The sequence below is a fragment of the Natrix helvetica genome (genome assembly GCF_964273705.1).
Source record: "Natrix helvetica genome assembly, chromosome: 2".
Lineage (NCBI taxonomy): Eukaryota > Metazoa > Chordata > Lepidosauria > Squamata > Natricidae > Natrix > Natrix helvetica.
This window is the reverse complement of record NC_138552.1, coordinates 27,740,409-27,757,749: the sequence shown is the minus strand read 5'-3', so window position 1 is coordinate 27,757,749 and position 17,341 is coordinate 27,740,409. Positions and strand designations below refer to the sequence as shown.

The window sequence follows — 17,341 nt, the reverse complement described above, 5'->3', positions numbered from 1 at the left end:
ACATGTATCAAGATACATTGAAAAAGCTTCTAAACAATATACAAAACTTCTTTCTATAATATCCAAAAGCATACGCTGAATGCTACTATACCAAATGACAAATGTTATTTTATTTAAATTATTTTGATACTACTTCCCATTGAAGAAGGAACAGGTTTACAGTTTAAACAGTTGGTTAAAACATACTAAAATGTTTTACAAAATAAAATAGCATCAAAGAAGAAAACTGCATTTTTTTTAAATCAACATTTAGCACATTACCAAAAGGCGTGGGAAAATGAAAAAGACCAGGCATAGTCCTACCATAAATAGCAAGGAAGATATTCCATAGTCAAGAGATTACCAAGGAAAATGATAAATGTAAAGTATTTTTATTTTTATTTTTTTTGTTTTCTTTCAATTTTGTTTTGCTTCAAAGCGTGAAAAGAAAACTGAAAAATAAAAAAAATTAACAAAGGAAAACAATATACACGTATACGTAATATACTTAAGAAAAATAGGATTTTAAACAATCAATTAAAAAGTGGAAACCATGCAACATTTCATCAATGCAAAATTTTAATCTAGTATGGCAGTCTTCCACTGAACTATATTCCACGTTTAACCATAGCCCAAACTTAATAAATTCAGACTTTTTCATAAATAGGTAATTTTCAAATCTTTAGCAATAGCACTTAGACTTATACACCACTTCACATACCAGTTTGTATGTGTCAAACCCATTTTTTGCTTACACAAAAGGGTTCCATCCAGTTCCTCAATGTCAGCCAAAGGAGGGGAAAAAAAGATGAAATACATTTGGTCAAAATCAGCATTTCTGTGCTCAACAAAAACTGACACGGATACATGAATCGTTCCTTGGGAGATAGTGAAGATATTTTTACTTGCCACACTGAACATTTCTGCAATGCAATCAGCATCTATGAGATGGAGAATTCAGATCTTATCCTTTCTCCTCTTTATCAAGGAGAAAGTCATATTTATCTCAGGGTCACAATTCTATAGATTTCAATGCTATTAACAGATCTTCATTTTAGATGTGTCCAGCAGTGCAGTAAATAATATGCAAAATAAGGAAGTGTTTTGTCAAGTGAAAAACGGAACAAGCAGATATGACAGTGGCTTCTTAGCTACTCCAGAGCTTCTAAACACCCTTATCATTTCATTGCAACCATTTGACATTTTTTTCTCCTAATCTTTCTGTTTCAAGAAACTCTAGTTCATCTCAACATTGGATAGATGATGAAATAGTTTAACATTCAGAAAGACGGACACTTTTGAGAATCAACTCTTCAGGCAAAAGTATTATGGCATTACTAGAAACAACTTTCACCTAAGAAATCTTGAACTCTGACATTATATAAAATATGAACTCTTTAATGTGACCTTTTTAGTTTAACTTTTTTTTTGATAGAAAAAATATTTCAACCACTGAATACAAGTAAAAATTATACATTTGTTTCTATTTCTACATCACCTTTACATCCATCTGTACAACACATTCAATAGTTTTGATTGACAATTATGTGACTTCATTTTCCTCTCCATGCGTGACATATTTGAGATCTTAGATTAGAATAATGAAACAAAAATTTTAAGAAGGCATAGCTTTGTATTTGCAGCAAAAGCCTATCCAACAAATATATTTTATTTTTTATTAGATTTTATTCTGCTTTTATTCCTTTATAAATAGCACAAGGCAGTGAACATACCTATGATTATTCTTTCCTCCTATTTTCTCCACAACAACCCTATGAGGTGGGCTGGGCTGATAGAGAATGACTGGGCCAAAGGCAGTTAAATGCTGTTAGGAGTCTCCCAGCTTCTAGCCTGATGCCTTAACCAATTGGTTGACTAGCTTTTGGGGTCAGAAAGTAAGGATGTGTGGATGTTATTCAACTCCTAACAGCGTTTTATCTATAGCCAAAGTTACTTAGACCATGTTTTTTTCTATACAACATCATTATATTTTTATTATGCAATAATTAAAAAAATGCAGAACTTACATGCTTACTATTTAGTAAAACAGCAGTTACAAGCAGGATGTCCATAAGTTTTTTTATAAAAAAAACATTTTGCAATTAATACTTGGAGAGTAATTTAACTGTCTCTGGTGCTACATAAGGATCCCCAGCACTGCAACAGGCCAAAGAAGCTGGTGGGGTTTCAGGTTCTTTTGTATTTTGTTCTACATTCTCACAATCCAGGAACTCTCTCGAACAAACAGAGTTTTTCAAATATGAATTAAATTCAGTTTTCTCCTGCAAATTTTCCTGATATTGCACTTCTTCTTGTGCAGAACTTTCAGAATCCCTTTTCATAGTTAGAGGATGTTGGTTGTTGAAGAAGTCTTGGTTCAAAGATGATACTGGAAGGAAGCATTCTAGAGCTTTGTATTCTCCAGTGCAAAAAGTCTCTTGACCAGCAACAGTAATTTTTGCAGTAGCATTGGCTTGTTTAAAGCAGTTTTCGGAATTCAGCAATGGCAACTCATTCTCCCTGCAAGTATTCACTTTCAAAATATTGATGTCATCCTCCCAAGATCTGTTCCCCAATATGATTTTCTGTTGAAGACAGGAAAAATGCAGATTCTAAGAATGTAAGCTTCCTTTACTAGTGAAAATGGGAAAAAAACGTCAGCAAAGAGGATGTAGATAGGAGAACAAAAAGAAACATAAGTAATTCTACTGCTGTTACTGTCCACATGGATGTGGCAACAACAGAAGGAAAAGTAACTATTCAGATGGTTTCTTGCTATGAACCATTGCTGTCTTCATTCCATCAGGCAAGCAAAGTTTTCATTTTTCCAGGCAACCTTCTGCCCTCTAACTACTTACATGATATAGTCATTCCTTCGAGTGTTCTGTTCACCAGCCTCAATATGCTATTTAGCTAATGTGGCCAGAACAGAAGATACTGCAAGCTCACTCTTCGGGTCTAAAGGCAAGTTGTATTTACAGAAGGAAGGCAAGGTAGAGAAAGAAGAATGGGAGGTGGCAGCATCACCAAGGACAACCAATGCAATGGTTAGGGGCAGGGGTGGGATTGAAAAAATTTAGTAACCGGTTCTCTGCCCGGTTGCTGGGTGGGCATGGCCATGGGGGCATGGCCTAGTCGGCTTCCTGCACCACGGCAGGGGGAGGGGCCGGCTTTCCTTGAGCCTCCGGGAGGTGAAAAAGTCCTCCCCTGGGTGCCAGAGGCCCTACGCAGGCCGGAAACAGTTCTGTTTTCAGACTTTCGGTACTTCCAGTAGGCCCGTGTTTCACCCTCCCAGAGCCTCTGCGGGGGCTCTGCACTTACTTTGCGTCCAAAATGGGCCACATGGAGACTCCTGGGACGGGAAGAGCAGGATGGGCGAGGTCAGTGAGTCCTTGCAACTATTGGTTCAGCAAACCAGATTAAAATTAACATCCGGTTCGCCCAAACTGATCCAAACCAGCTGAATCCCATCCCTGGTTAGGGGCTATTTTCTCAATGGATCCAATCTCATGGTTACACATCTCAAGGGCTGACAAAAGACACATTATGGCTTACAGACTGTGATAGTTATGGCTAAAAAGGAATTGGAGGCTCATCATTTACAGTGATTTACATTACACTTAGCTATTAGCTGTACAGTTCACATTACACTTAGTTATTTTTTTCTATGCAAAATTGCCTATGTTTTCTCCCCAGTTATCTCCCATAGTAGTGACTCTGAACGGTTAGAGATGAAGAAGATTTGACAAAGTAAAGTCCATGGCTGCAACACTCAAGGAGATTCACATTGCATTAGGACTAGGGAAAATTCTGGACCATCACAGTCGTTTTCTCACAGCCTGGTGGCCCAGCAAAAATCAATCCTTACCTGAGATACAGCAGGAGAACTTGCTATTACAGGATGTGGAATCTGAGGCCAGCAAATTTGTTTTAGCCTGATAAAACAAAAGCAAACTGATTTAGTTCTCCAATTCTTGCATTTGATGACACCTCAAGAATGGAACCAAGAGGCTTGACCTTCAGCCCCTGCTTTATGGGTCTTCACAGGCTTTGGTACTTTCTCCATTTCTATTTGATGTCTACATGAAGCCTCTGGGTAAGATCATCCATCACTATGAGATGACATATCATCAGTATGCGGATGATACTTGGCTGAATATCTTAGGCCATGTTGAATTAAGTGACGCCACAACTTCCCTCTTTAGGCTGGAGGCTGATAAGGTCTGCATGAGGAGCAATGCGCTGAAATTGAACCCTGGCAAAACAGAATGGTTTGGGGATTGGGTTCTGGTTTATAGAGAATTGTCATCTTTGATCCTGGATGGAGTTGTGCTGCCCCAGATGTTCCTGGTGCAAAATCTGGGGGTTCTCCTGGACTCGCAACTCCTGCTCGAGAAGCAGGTGGCAATCGTGGCTAGGAGGGCCTTTGCACAATTTCAGATTGTGCATCAATTATACCCTTTCCTGGACCAACAGTCCTGCTTATATTCATCCATACCCTAGTCACATTTTTTCTGTTGGAGACAGGTAAAATGTAGATTCTAAGAATTTAAGCTTCCTTTACTAGTGACAATGGAAATAACCATCAACAGACAGAATGTAGAGTAGATAGGAAGGGGGAGAAAAACCAATAATTCTACTACTGTTACTGTTCATATGGAAATGGCAACAACAGAAAGAAGAGTAACTACTCAGATGGTTGCTTGTATCTACATGGTGCTCTAAATGAAGACAAGTGATATGCTTTTACACGGGGCTGCCCTTGAAAAGTATCTGGAAGCTTCAGTTGGTTCAAAATCTGGTGACCTGCATGGCTTTGTGCAAGTCTAGATTTGCACACATCACCCCTCTTGTGGAAGCTGCATTGGTTGCTGATTTGCTTCCAGATCTAATGAAATCTGTCATGGGTTCCTCCCATTAAGGAGGTCCATCTACTGGGACCAAGAAGAAGGTTCTTTTCAATAACGGTTCTTTCCCTGTGGAACATTATCTCTCCAGAGAGAAGAGCGGCCCTAACCTTGTTAGTCTTTTGAAAGGCTATTTGTCTGCGCGCCTGGAGATGCCAGTCTGATACGGAGCCCATCAAGTAGCTTATTGGAATCTTGTTATGGGGGGTGGCGAGTTTTGGGTTTTGAGGTCTTATCTTTATAAGCCACTCTGAGTCACTGCGAGTTGAGTATCCATATAAATCTTTTAGATAAATAAATAAAGATTCCCTAATTTTACTTGGTTCTCCTAAGCTGAAATATTTGGGGTGTTGTGACTATTCTGAGGGAACTTTGGGAAATTGTATTCCCTTTTTGATAATATAATAAATATAATAAATTATAGTATAATAAAATATAAAATAATATATGATATGGTATAATATAATATTATAATATAATATGATAATACGATATGATACAATACAATAATATTTCAATTGGTGTTTGGAGGGAATGTGTGCAACAGTCCAACATTCTGAAGAATACAATCCAACACAATACAATAGCAGAGTTGGAAGGGACCTTGGAGGTCTTCTAGTCCAACCCCCTGCCTAGGCGGGAAACCCTATACCGTCCCAGACAAATGGCTATCCAACATCTTCTTAAAGACTTCCAGTGTTAGGGCAATTCCTGGAGGCAAGCTGTTCCACTGATTAATTGTTCTAACTGTCAGGAAATTTCTCCTCAGTTCTAAGTTGCTTCCCTCCTTGATTAGTTTCTACCCATTGCTTCTTGTTCTACCCTCAGGTGCCTTGGAGAATAGTTTGACTCCCTTTTCTTTGTGGCAACCCTTGAGATATTGGAACACTGCTATCATGTCTCCCCTAGTCCTTCTTTTCATTAAACTAGACATACCCAGTTCCTGCAACCGTTCTTCTTATGTTTTAGTCTCCAATCCCCTAATCATCTTTGTTGCTCTTCTCTGCACTCTTTCTAGTCTCTCCACATCTTTTCTACATTGTGGTGACCAAAACTGAATGCAGTATTCCAAGTGTGGCCTTACCAAGGCATTATGAAGTGGTATTAACACTTCACGTGATCTTGATTCCAAGAAGTTCCAATATGTTCAAGGTACTGTGCCAATGAAAATGGAAGGGGAAAGCTTCACCTGGTCCCTGCTTAAAGCTAGCTCCTAAAATTATTTTGTATATAACCTATGGAACCCAATAATTGTGCAAGGGAAGTTGCATATGGGAATGCTATACTTGGGATATATAAAGTATTGAATCATTCAAAGCTCCTTCAGTTGAAAACTGCAACCATCTGGAGAAAAATGAAAACTTTAGATTGTGTTTAAGAAGGAGTTTCATGTAAGTAATGAAAGGGGGAAAGGCAAAGAGGTTGGATTGTGATTTGCAACAAGCCTTGTCACATAGCCTCAGCTGAACCTAGTAATTTAAGCAGCGCTCACTTCACCAAGTGATATAAGTGAAAAATAATCCCAACACTTTCACAGATGGAAGTAAAAAAAAAAAAAGACCCCAACAACTTTGAACTACTGAAGACTGAGATTATATATTAGATTAAATAATAGCAAAAACAAATACTTGTATAGGTCTGGACCATCTTATTGGTTTTTGACATTTTGTTTTCAATCATTTAAAAATACACTCACATTTTATATTTTAGAGCCCATAATAGTCCAAAACTTAAAAGGCATGCCATGAGTATTCCAACGAAGACAGTTATAAGAATAATATCTGTTGTACCTAGAGAACGGGAAAGCAAATTAAAATGTCAAATTCTAAATATTTCAAGTCAAAAGTTTCTAGTGACATTTTGATTGATTGATTGATTCCATGAAGTTGCATCCACGTGAGAAATACATAGTATTTGTGCAGATAACTGAGCTAAGGATATGGCTCTGGCTTCTCCTTACTTCGAACTAATTCAGCTGGTTATCGTGACTAAAATATAACTATTCTACAGAATAGTTTAGAGCTCATTATCCTGTAAAAGCAAGATGTTAAAAACATCTCTGTTTTATGTTTCTAACTTTTCCAATCAGGGACGTGCGGTCATTGGAGGCAGGGGAGGCAGAGCCTCACCTCATCATGAAATAATAATATATAATAATAATATCCACAAGGGAGTTTCATATACTGTATATAAGAGGAAGAGGAGGGAGGAGAGGAGCGCGCCGAGGCAGTCCGGCGGACGAGCGACTGAGGATCAGGCTGCCTGATCCTCCATCACTCGCTCGCTTGCTCTTTCGTCCGCCCGGACCCCTCGGCGCCACTCTGGTTACCTCCGTCTGGCCGCGCCCAGCAACGACGTCGGCGACGTCATCAAGACGAAGTGGCTTGGAGGCAAAGTGCTTTTCAGTGCTTTTCTGTGCGTCTGGCGTTTAGGTAGATAGCCGGATGTCGTAAACGCCAGACGCACAGAAAAGCAGCTGCTGTTGGGGATCGCGGAACCCGAGCCGGCAAAGCGTGCTCAGGAAGGCGGGGAATGGGATCACGTGTGCTTGAGGCTGAGGCAGCCTAAGGCTCCAGCACACGTGGTCCCATTCCCCACCTTCCTAATGACGTCACCAGCCTCACCAGCCGTAAACCTCACCGCACGTCACTGTTTCCAATTGTAGAAGATTAGCATTGTCTCATTTTCACTCATCTTGGATTCTTTCTAGTTAAAAACAACACAAACATGTCTTAAGTAGAAATGATATATGAAGAGAAAAACCATTTGCCTTGAATGACTTACTAAGTAGCTTAGTCAAAAAGTACATTTCATTTCCCTTTGTTCCTCCGGCGATGGTGTTTGCCATAATCCAAGCTTTGTAATTGGTGTTGGGCTGCAAAGACTTAAGGGTGTATTTCAGGATACTGCGGTCCACAGTTTCTTCTATTAAGACATAAATGGAAGGTTAAGTGGTCACCTCACCCAGCATAGAAGAGGTGCCATCCCTTCAAGCCTCTTTCATCCTTCATTCGTTCCAAGTGCTTTTATGCTGCTTTAGACTCTACGTGATTTATAATAAAAGGAGCAGGGAACTCCCTCAGCAATTAAGCCGAAAAACTCTTTCTACAGGCCATTTCCTTGCTCTGCCTTTCATTTTGATTTCCTCTTAACCACCACTCTGTGAAACATGTCTGAACAGCTCTGGAGTATAAAGAAAATCAACAGGGAGGCAGTGTGAAGTATAGCTTCCAGCTTCCCAGCTATTGGAAAGAACAACTCATGTATTTGTTTAGAGGATAGATTAGAAAAGCATATTGTCAGCACTTAAGTGCTGTAAGTAATAGCCTATTGCAGGGGTGTCCAAACTTGGGATCTTTAAGACTTGTGGACTTCAACTCCCAGAATTCCCCAGCCAGCCATGCTGGCTGGGGAATTCTGGGAGTTGAAGTCCACAAGTCTTAAAGTTCTCAAGTTTGGACACCCCTGGCCTATTGAGTTTACATTGGAGCAGGATATTAACAACTGTTCAGCTGTTCTTCCCTGATACTTAATTGGAAGATGCACGTGCACACACACACAAACATACATACATTGTAAAAATGATTTTATTTACACCCTGCCTTTCCAATAATTGAGCATGATCAATAACACCACCTCGGGCTGGCTGATAAGATTCCTTCCGAGTCCCAATTTAGGTGCTTTTTCAGGAGGCAACTAGACTTTCTTGTTTTTCTTTTGAAGATGTTTTGCTTCTCATGCAAGAAGCTTCTTCAGCTCTGACGGGATAGTGGGGAATGGAAGGATATCCCATCTCCACTATCCCGTAAGAACTGAAGAAGCTTCTTGCATGAGAAGCAAAACAACTTCAAAAGAAGAAGAAAAAACAAGGAAGTCCAGTTGCTTGGAGTAGGAAGTTGCACCCATCTCTCTCCTAGAAAAATGAAATATTTTAGGAAATATTAAAAGGGCAGAATATTTCCCCTAAAAGTGAGACAGAACCTTAGTCCCCACCCCTATCTTTGCCAATGGGCCATTAAGGCCTGGGCCAGTCAATTCTACATAACAAAGATCTACCTCCTTCAAGCAGAGCCCAAAGCCCTTTCATTACAGCATCATCCAGCAAGAGTCAACCAAGCCTGGGACTCAAAAGACTACCTGCAAAGTTACCCATGTATAGCCCCATGGCAGTCTGACAGCCAATCAGAACACTCAAATTCAAAGCCCAGAGAGGGCATAAAACCCAGGCACTCTCAGCATCTCTTCCCTTTTTGCCCAGGATCTCAAGCCATGTGATCCTGTTCATCAATAAACCTTCTTTCTAAGCAACTTCCATGAATCCAGTGTCTTTTCCCCCACTTGGAACTGAACCTAGGTGGACATTTCTCCCAACAGCACAATCATGCTTGTGTTTGGGACAGCCATGACTTGGATGACTAAGAATTTTTACCGATTTCTTCAGAGCTAATTTTATTTCCCAATAGATATTTGCAAAATAAGCTAGTTTCACAAAATCATTGCTTAGAACTAATCAGCTTCTTGCCATTTAATTGTTGGCTCATTGGGACTCCTGTGCTAAACTATTTGGAATCTGACATTTATTTTGCTTGCCCTTCTTTGGACCTTCCTCTAGGCAAAACAGATGTTGTCTTCGCAATTGTATTGTCTGGAATATTAATATCATGTCTATTAATTGTCGCTTCCCTGGGGAGATGGATTCAGCCATAGTTAGGGCTTCAAAATCTGGACCCGAAAATCCAATCAGCCATTAGATAGAGCAAAGAGAGTCAGAAAATTAAATTCAATTATCTAACATGATTTGCTCATTTTCTGGCTGCAAAGATGGAAATGCTATTGGTTTGCTAATATTGTGTGCTTGAACAAAGTGACAACTGAGGCCCTTTCACATATTGCTGAGGTACTCCAGCATTAATTTTGTATTTCTGCATCATTATCTGAATTTGACAGCTGAGCTTATCTTTTTCTGACCTAAGTATGATATCTAATCCTCATTCTAATCAGAAGCTCTGCAGATCTTGCAAGTGGTCCATCTTCAGCTTCAGATGATTTAGCCTTCTACTCACAGGTGCTTAATATGAAAAGTGCCTTGAACAACAATACCATATGTGACAAAAACCAATTCACCTTGCTGATTCTGCCTTAAAATACAACTAAAATTATCTTCAGAAGCTATGGGTGCTCCATCACAGGAGACTTTCAAAAAAAGACTGGAAAAACCATTTATCTGCAATGATATACCGTTGTCTGCTCAATAGGGGTTTGGACTAGAAGACCTCCAAGGTCCTTTCCAACTCTATTATTGCTGTGCTATTTGTAGATCTGCAAGTGGATCTATTTGTGTACTCTTGCAATTTTCAGGTAGCAAAGAAGAGAGAATTCTCAGCTACAAAAAAGTTGCTGGGATAAAATTGCCTTCTCCTTCAAAACTACTTGACTTTTTCCCTCACAGTAATGGTTTCATGGATGGGATTTGTCAGGATTCCAACAGATGCCCTAATTAAATCATGAGCCTCGAGCCAAGCTTCAAAAGAAATCCAGTTATTTATTAGGAGCAACATGTCCGCAGGTATCCAAGTGAAGCCAGCTTTGACCCCATGTAATTTAATTATGATCCTGTTTCCCCCCTCCCCCCAGGGGTGTCATAAATCACATTCTCCAAGGTGCACTTTCATGGGCTGTAGAGATCACGCCCCTCCGGCTGTTGCAGGTAACCTGGGATATAGCCTTGAGAAAGGTACGGGTGGAATGTGCTTCTGGTTGTGGCTACCATGCTACTTTGTCAGTTTTCCCCCCTCTTGCCTAAGGCAACTCGAGAGCAGGCCAGGGATGCTTTGCGAGTTGACAAGATTGCTAATTATGTTTGTTTTGTGTGGTGGCAAATTGAGTGGATTGTTGCTGAATCTCATCATCACCCTACATACATCTGAAAGATCCTTTTTCTGATGCAGTTTTCCTGATATATGCAACAGAATCAAAAACTACTTAAAATAACTATCATTCTAATTGTCAATATAAATTTGGCTTCTTCGGAATCAGTAAACAGCCTTTTTTTCCTCCCCCGTTCTTTAAAATTAACCTAACATCTGCTGTAGCCAAGAATGAGGAAGGTTCAAGCTTGTGATAGAATGTCTGTTTGTAGAAATTGTTTAGAATGAAGCTTCCTTTCTGTTCTGCTCCAGTCATTTCAATAATATGCAACCATATTGCATCCATTATAAACACTGTGAGCCATCGAAAATATTTTATGTTGAACACACAAGGGTATCCTTGTCTAACCTTGTAGACTTGACAAATGAAATCCTACTCCTACAATTGTTTTTTATTGGGCACCCCTTGGGAAAAGCAGTCAACTCATAGGGCAAAATAATGCCAAAACTATAAAGCACATCTTTATAACGCAGCAACCCATGTGGCTCTTTTTCGTCCCTCTGCTGCAGCTCCCTGTCACTAGTCGACTTCACAATTGATAGGGTTTTCAGTTAGTACAAGTAAAGGAGAAACGATGCTGCGTGGGGGGCTTCTGTTTAGGACCTTTGTGGCTCTTTGAGTGTTTAAGGTTGCCGACCCCTGGTATGATGACATTATTATAACGCCAGAGGTCTATGGAAATTCTCAGTCATCCAGGTCGTAGTTCTCCCAAAAAACAAAGTCCATTTGCCTTTTGAAAAAGCACCTTGGGGGTATAAAGCCAGATATTTTTCAGCAGAGGCTCTCAGTTTGTCATTTTTAAAGCAAACTAGGACCATCCTTAAATAAGCACAAACACCTTTCTTACAAGCTTTAGGGAAAAAATTAGGAAACCAAAGATAATAGGAAATATATTAAAGAAGCAAAGAACATAAGACCAAAAACAATTAGAAGGCTCCAGAGGACGAAAAACGACCCTACGAGCAAACCGGAAATGACTTTGTTTGTAGGGTCGTTTTTCGTCCTCCGGGGAGTGTGGGAGGCTCCTATAAAGCCTCTGGAGCCTGGGGAGGGCGAAAAATGGCCTCAAAAAAAGACTAAAGTCAGCTGGCCAGCGTGCGTGCCTCGCGTGTCCTGACAAATGGCTCCATGTGCCACCTGTGGCACATATGCCATAGGTTTGCCATCCCGGCAATATGACATAGATATGTCATATTAAACAGATAAGTTCAATGTGACATATCTAATAAAACGGAACTTTGAAGAAACTCAAGCCGTGACACCTTCTTTTGTTGAGGTGTTACTTGGAACATGGCAGAGGTGGGTTTTAGCCAGTCCTGTCCTGCACGCGTGTACCAGTTGAAATAATTTAGTTTTCCAGAGTTGCTCCATGCCATGGAAAACATAGGCACATGTGCACACACTGCACAATTACAGCCCTGGAGAACAGAGACTCTCGGAGGGAAGCCAGGGGCAGCAGAGCAGCTGGGTCTCTTGCCCTCAGAGGGAGGAAGGGCCAATTGGGAGAGGGGCTTTGGTCCTGCTGCCTGTGGCAGATGGAGCTTTACTGTCCTGCGGCGAAGATTCCGTTCCTCATCCCGGAGCCTTCGTAATGGCGGGAACTTGTTCTCACTTGCCCGGACTTGTGCAGAGGCTTCCCTCTCCGGGCCTGTAATTGTGTGGGGCATGCACAGGCTTTTCTTTTCCACAGCGTGGGGCCGTGGCCAGAAAATGAGGAACGCAAGGGGGCCAGCGGGCCCTCGTCCTTCTGAAGAGGACCTATCCCCGAAGAGGGCAGATGTGGTGGCATCGGTCTTGGGATGCTGTGCAGAGGCCCCCAGGGAAAAATGCCGCTGCCACATATTTTTAACCATATATTTTGGTCCTATATCTACAGAATGCTGCAAAAAAACATAAATACAGGCCAGTTGTTGAGTGTTTCAAATGTGATTAGAATACTCAACAAGGTGACCACAGTATGTGTGTTTGTCTGTGTCTGTGTGTGAGTGAGAGAGACAGACAGACAGACAGAGGCACAGAGAGAGACAGGAAGAGAGACAAACACAGACAGATAGACAGAGACAGACAGAGAGAGAGAGAGAGAGAGTGAGAGACAGACAGACACACACACACACAGAGGGAGGAGGAGAGACAGAGACAGACAGACAGACACACAGAGAGAATGATAGAGAGAGACACAGAGGGAGGGAGGGAGAGAGGGAGAGACAAAGAGCCACAAAGAGCCACAGAGAGAGAGAGAGAGAGAGAGAGAGAGGCAGACAGACAGACAGACAGACAGACAGACAGACACAGCGAGACAGAGACAGAGAGAGACAGGAAGAGAAAGAGAAAGAGAAAGAAAGGAAGAAAGAAAAAAAGAAAAAGAAAGTGGAGAGAGAGATGATAGAAAGAAAGAAAAAGGGGGAGGGAGACAAAAGGAAGGAAGGAAAGAGAGAAAGAAAGGAAGGAAGGGAGGAAGGAAGGAAGGAAGGAAGGAAGAAAGAAAGAAAGAAAGAAAGAAAGAAAGAAAGAAAGAAAGAAAGAAAGAAAGAAACTTATGACCACAATTGAGCCCAAAATTTTGGTTGCTAAGCAAGAGCGTTTTTAAGTGAGTTTCACCACATTTTACAAGTTGGCCATGCCCACCTGGTCACATGACCACCGTGCCACTCCCACAAAACAGGCCACACCTACAGAATAGGTTCTAAAAAACAATAACTTTAGAACAGGTTTAGGATTAAGTAGAGTTAACTTGAACAAAGATAGCTAAATGAGACAGAGAGACAGAGACAGAGATACTAAGAGAAATGATTTTAGAATAGTACCAAGTTTAAATAAAGGCTATTTCAGAGTAAGGAAGCATACATCTGAAGTTAATGCATTGGCAATAGCTGTCCTTTTTTCAGTTTCTATACATACCCAAACGTTTGTTGCCTTCTTCATAAATTATAGTATAGTTAATAATCACTCCATTTCTTTCTGCTTCTGGAATTTCTTTCCATGTTAAGACAGCATAATCTTTATAAGTATTTTCCACTTCAGCCTGAGGACCTGTAGATGGGACTAAATCATAAAGAGTAACTTTAACACTTTAAAAATATCTTAGCTTGAAAATGTTTCGGAAAATTCCTGCCTTAAAGGTGGCTGATACTGAAATGTGACAATGACATCTCATATATGATATAGGTAACAGTTTCATTTGGATGCTATTGTCTACGAAAGATTATTTTAAATATATATTTTTTTATTTTTAGATATATATATATACAGTAAGTATTGGAATACATGAATAGTATAATAATAATAGTAATAATATTAACAATTTTAGTAATCTTAGTTACGTTAATCATACTAACATCATTATAGTAACATTATACATAATACACTCGTCTTTCAGCGTCTGATCCTTTCCTTTACATGCTGATTTTAGAATATTATATAGAGATATACATAATAATATTTTCCCCCTTTCTCATTTCTTCCTCTATTCTAAATCTTAATAACATAAATCTTATATTAGTAGGTATTCTATTTCCATCTATCATCTCTTGCCGACTTTAATATTTCAATTCTTGTTGACTTTTGGAATGTTTTTCATACTCCCCCCTTGGGATTTTGTATAAATTACATTAATCAAACTCATATCATTATAGTAAAATTATAAATATTACGATTAAAATTGTTAGCATTGTAGTATTTGCTCCACCATATGTGTGTGTGTGTGTGTGTGTGTATGTGTATGTGTATGTGTACGTATATGCATATGTATATGTATATGTATGTATTGTGTCACAACCCTTGGTATGCCCAAATATGGGAGGGAGCATACTGCTTCCCTTTTTCTGTCTATCGGCTCACCCTAGGAGCCAGGCAGAAAGCCAATTCCCAGTAAGGGTATGGCTAGCTGATGAGAGCTAAATAGCTTGAAATGGATCTCCCTTTATTTATTTATCAGCACAAATGCAACACACACACACACACATATTGGAGCAAATACTATATATATATAAATATATATATGCTGGTTTTGTTGTATTCGGGTCTTTTCCCGTGTACGGTTGAGATTGTCTTTGCAACGTTTCGGCAGGATCTCACCTGCCATCTTCAAGCTGTGGGCTTAAAATTAAATTAAATTAAATTTAATTCATTTAATTAATTCAACATTATTCAATGACGCCAAACTGGAAGTCCGCCTATGAAAGCTTTGATTGCCTAGTGATCCTCCACTATTTTCAGAGGTAAGCAAGTTCAGACTTCCTTTGTATTTGTTAATCCCTTATTATAAAATAGGAAAAATAATTTCTGCTGAACAACATATGCAAGCTTCTTAGCTAAAGCTGTTATTAATTCACTCGATATCAACCCAGGACCTATCAGGGTTCCAAGTAACACCCCCAATAGAATCAAAACTCCGAGGCAGGCATCTTCCTCAAAGTATCGATTTATTAGAGATGTCATATTGGCACATCTGGGGAAAACCTGAATCTGAAAGCCCCACATTTTCCCCACCCAAAGTAAAATTAAAGTTCCTTCCCCTCAATCCACATGTGTGTCACGTGGTCGAATCTGGTCACTGTTCCAACTCTGGTTAACTTCCAGGGCTGACAGCACCACTGTATATACGTACCACTTTCATGGAAGTAGATACTGATGGAAGTTGCTTTCTTTATTTCATCTTTACATAAAGGGTATACTGAAAAAGTATAGAGTCTATACCTTTTCAAGATTCCTAGAAGAAAACAGACGTAATAGAACGTTACCCTTCTTTCAAGGTTGCTAGCAAGAATTCTATTAATCGCTACTTTCACACTACACTGCCAAGAAAGGCAGAAAAAAAATATGACAGTGAGAGCTTCAAATCACTAGTAAAGATTTTACACTTGTATTCCAGTGGTGGGATTCAATTTTTTTTACTACCGGTTCTGTGGGTGTGGCTTGGTGGGCGTAGCTTGGTGAACATGGCAGGGGAAGGATACTGTAAAATCTCCATTCCCTCTCCATTGTAGGGGAAGGATACTGTAAAATCTCCATTCCCTCTCCATTGTAGGGGAAGGATACTGTAAAATCTCCACTCCCTCCTCACTCCAGGGGAAGGTTACTGCAAAATTCCCATTTCCTCCCGATCAGCTCGGACTCAGGAGGCAGAGCAGGGCCAATCAAGAAGTGGTATTTACTGGTTCTCCAAACTACTCAAAATTTCTGCTACCGGTTCTCCCAGAACTGGTCAGAACCTGCTGAATACCACCTCTGAAGTATTCCCAAATCCAAGAGGCATCCTTGGGGAGGAGGGGGATCAAAATGGCAGCCATGACTGTGTAATTAAAGCCACAACTTTTTTTTACACATGCTAAAAAGGGCCATAGCATGTAAAAAGTAGAGGAACTTTAATTCTGCAGTTGCAACCACCAGGGTATTTTTGACCCCTCCTGCCCACCTCCGATGCACTTTGCCTCTGTATTACATCTGCCACACAGGTAACATACCAATCTAGCATAAAAATGCTTTCCAAATATTCATTTCCTTGCTGAACATGGTGGAACTAGAATATGCAGCATGAATCAAGATGAACAAGCATCTTCTAAACTAGATTGCTACATTTAGGACTAACTTTATATTCTTACTAATTTTATTCATATGAGTATGCATTTATATCATGCATATTTTCCATAACCTAATGTTCCCACAGCACCAAGCAACATTAAGCAGAAATCTCGTAAATGATATATGGAAGTCTAAAACCCTTAAGTACAAAAGTAGCCACAATTAAACCAAAAGCATTTAAAATTGAAAGAAACCGGGGTCAAAAGTTTCTATTATTAGTTACTGAAGAATCAACAACAGCCTGGGAAGATGTTTGTCTAATCTTTTCCCTGGAACTAAGTAAGAGCAAGGCCCGCTGTGGAAAGTGAATCCCAAGCCAAAGAGACTATGAACAGACTCAGATTGTTTCCCATTTTGAGTGATGTTTAAGACACTTTTGGAACTGCAGAACTATCTTTGCAGTGGAGCAGAACATAATTACATGAAGCAATCCATTCAAAACAGTCATTTCTTTATGTCAAAAGTGTTTATGTGTCTACTGAATTGCATAACTCAATTTAAGCAGCAATGGAGGACAATCTGCTTGATCTTCAGAATACTTCAGAATAACAGAGTTGGAAGGGAGGCAGGGGTGGGTTCCGGCCGGCTTTACCGCTGCTTTGCTCGTGCACCTGATTTGCGCGTGCGCATGCACAGTTCATTTAAAATTGTTCTGCGCATGTGCAGAACTCAAAAACAAGATGGCGGCGGTGATGGCGGCACCCAGGGAACCAGTTGGGGGCGTGGCAGGCCTGGGTTGCTGCCAGTTTCAGCGACCCAAGCCGCCATACCACTACCAGTTCGGCTGAACCGGTAGATACCCACCTCTGCTTGGAGGTCTTGTAATCCAACCCCCTGCTCAAGCATTTCAGACAATGGCTGTCCAGTCTCTTCCTAAAAGCCTCCAGGGATGAAGCACCCACAATCCCTAAAGGCAAGCCATTCCACTGGTTAATTGTTCTCACTCT

At 40.3% G+C, this 17,341-nt stretch overlaps 1 protein-coding gene across 1 annotated transcript in view; it reads right to left on the bottom strand.

Annotated features, from left to right (window-relative positions):
- Window positions 1-90: 90 nt before the first annotated feature.
- The window catches only part of IL31RA (interleukin 31 receptor A), a 50,580-nt gene continuing 33,329 nt past the window's right edge, over window positions 91-17,341 (bottom strand). The window contains exons 10-15 of the mRNA XM_081941280.1: window positions 15,421-15,522; window positions 13,713-13,856; window positions 7,671-7,811; window positions 6,583-6,676; window positions 3,848-3,914; window positions 91-2,564 (exon numbers count right to left, since the gene is read on the bottom strand). Coding sequence (XP_081797406.1) covers window positions 2,082-2,564; window positions 3,848-3,914; window positions 6,583-6,676; window positions 7,671-7,811; window positions 13,713-13,856; window positions 15,421-15,522 — 1,031 coding nt within the window. The 3' untranslated portion in view covers window positions 91-2,081. The remainder of the gene's footprint in view (window positions 2,565-3,847; window positions 3,915-6,582; window positions 6,677-7,670; window positions 7,812-13,712; window positions 13,857-15,420; window positions 15,523-17,341) is intronic.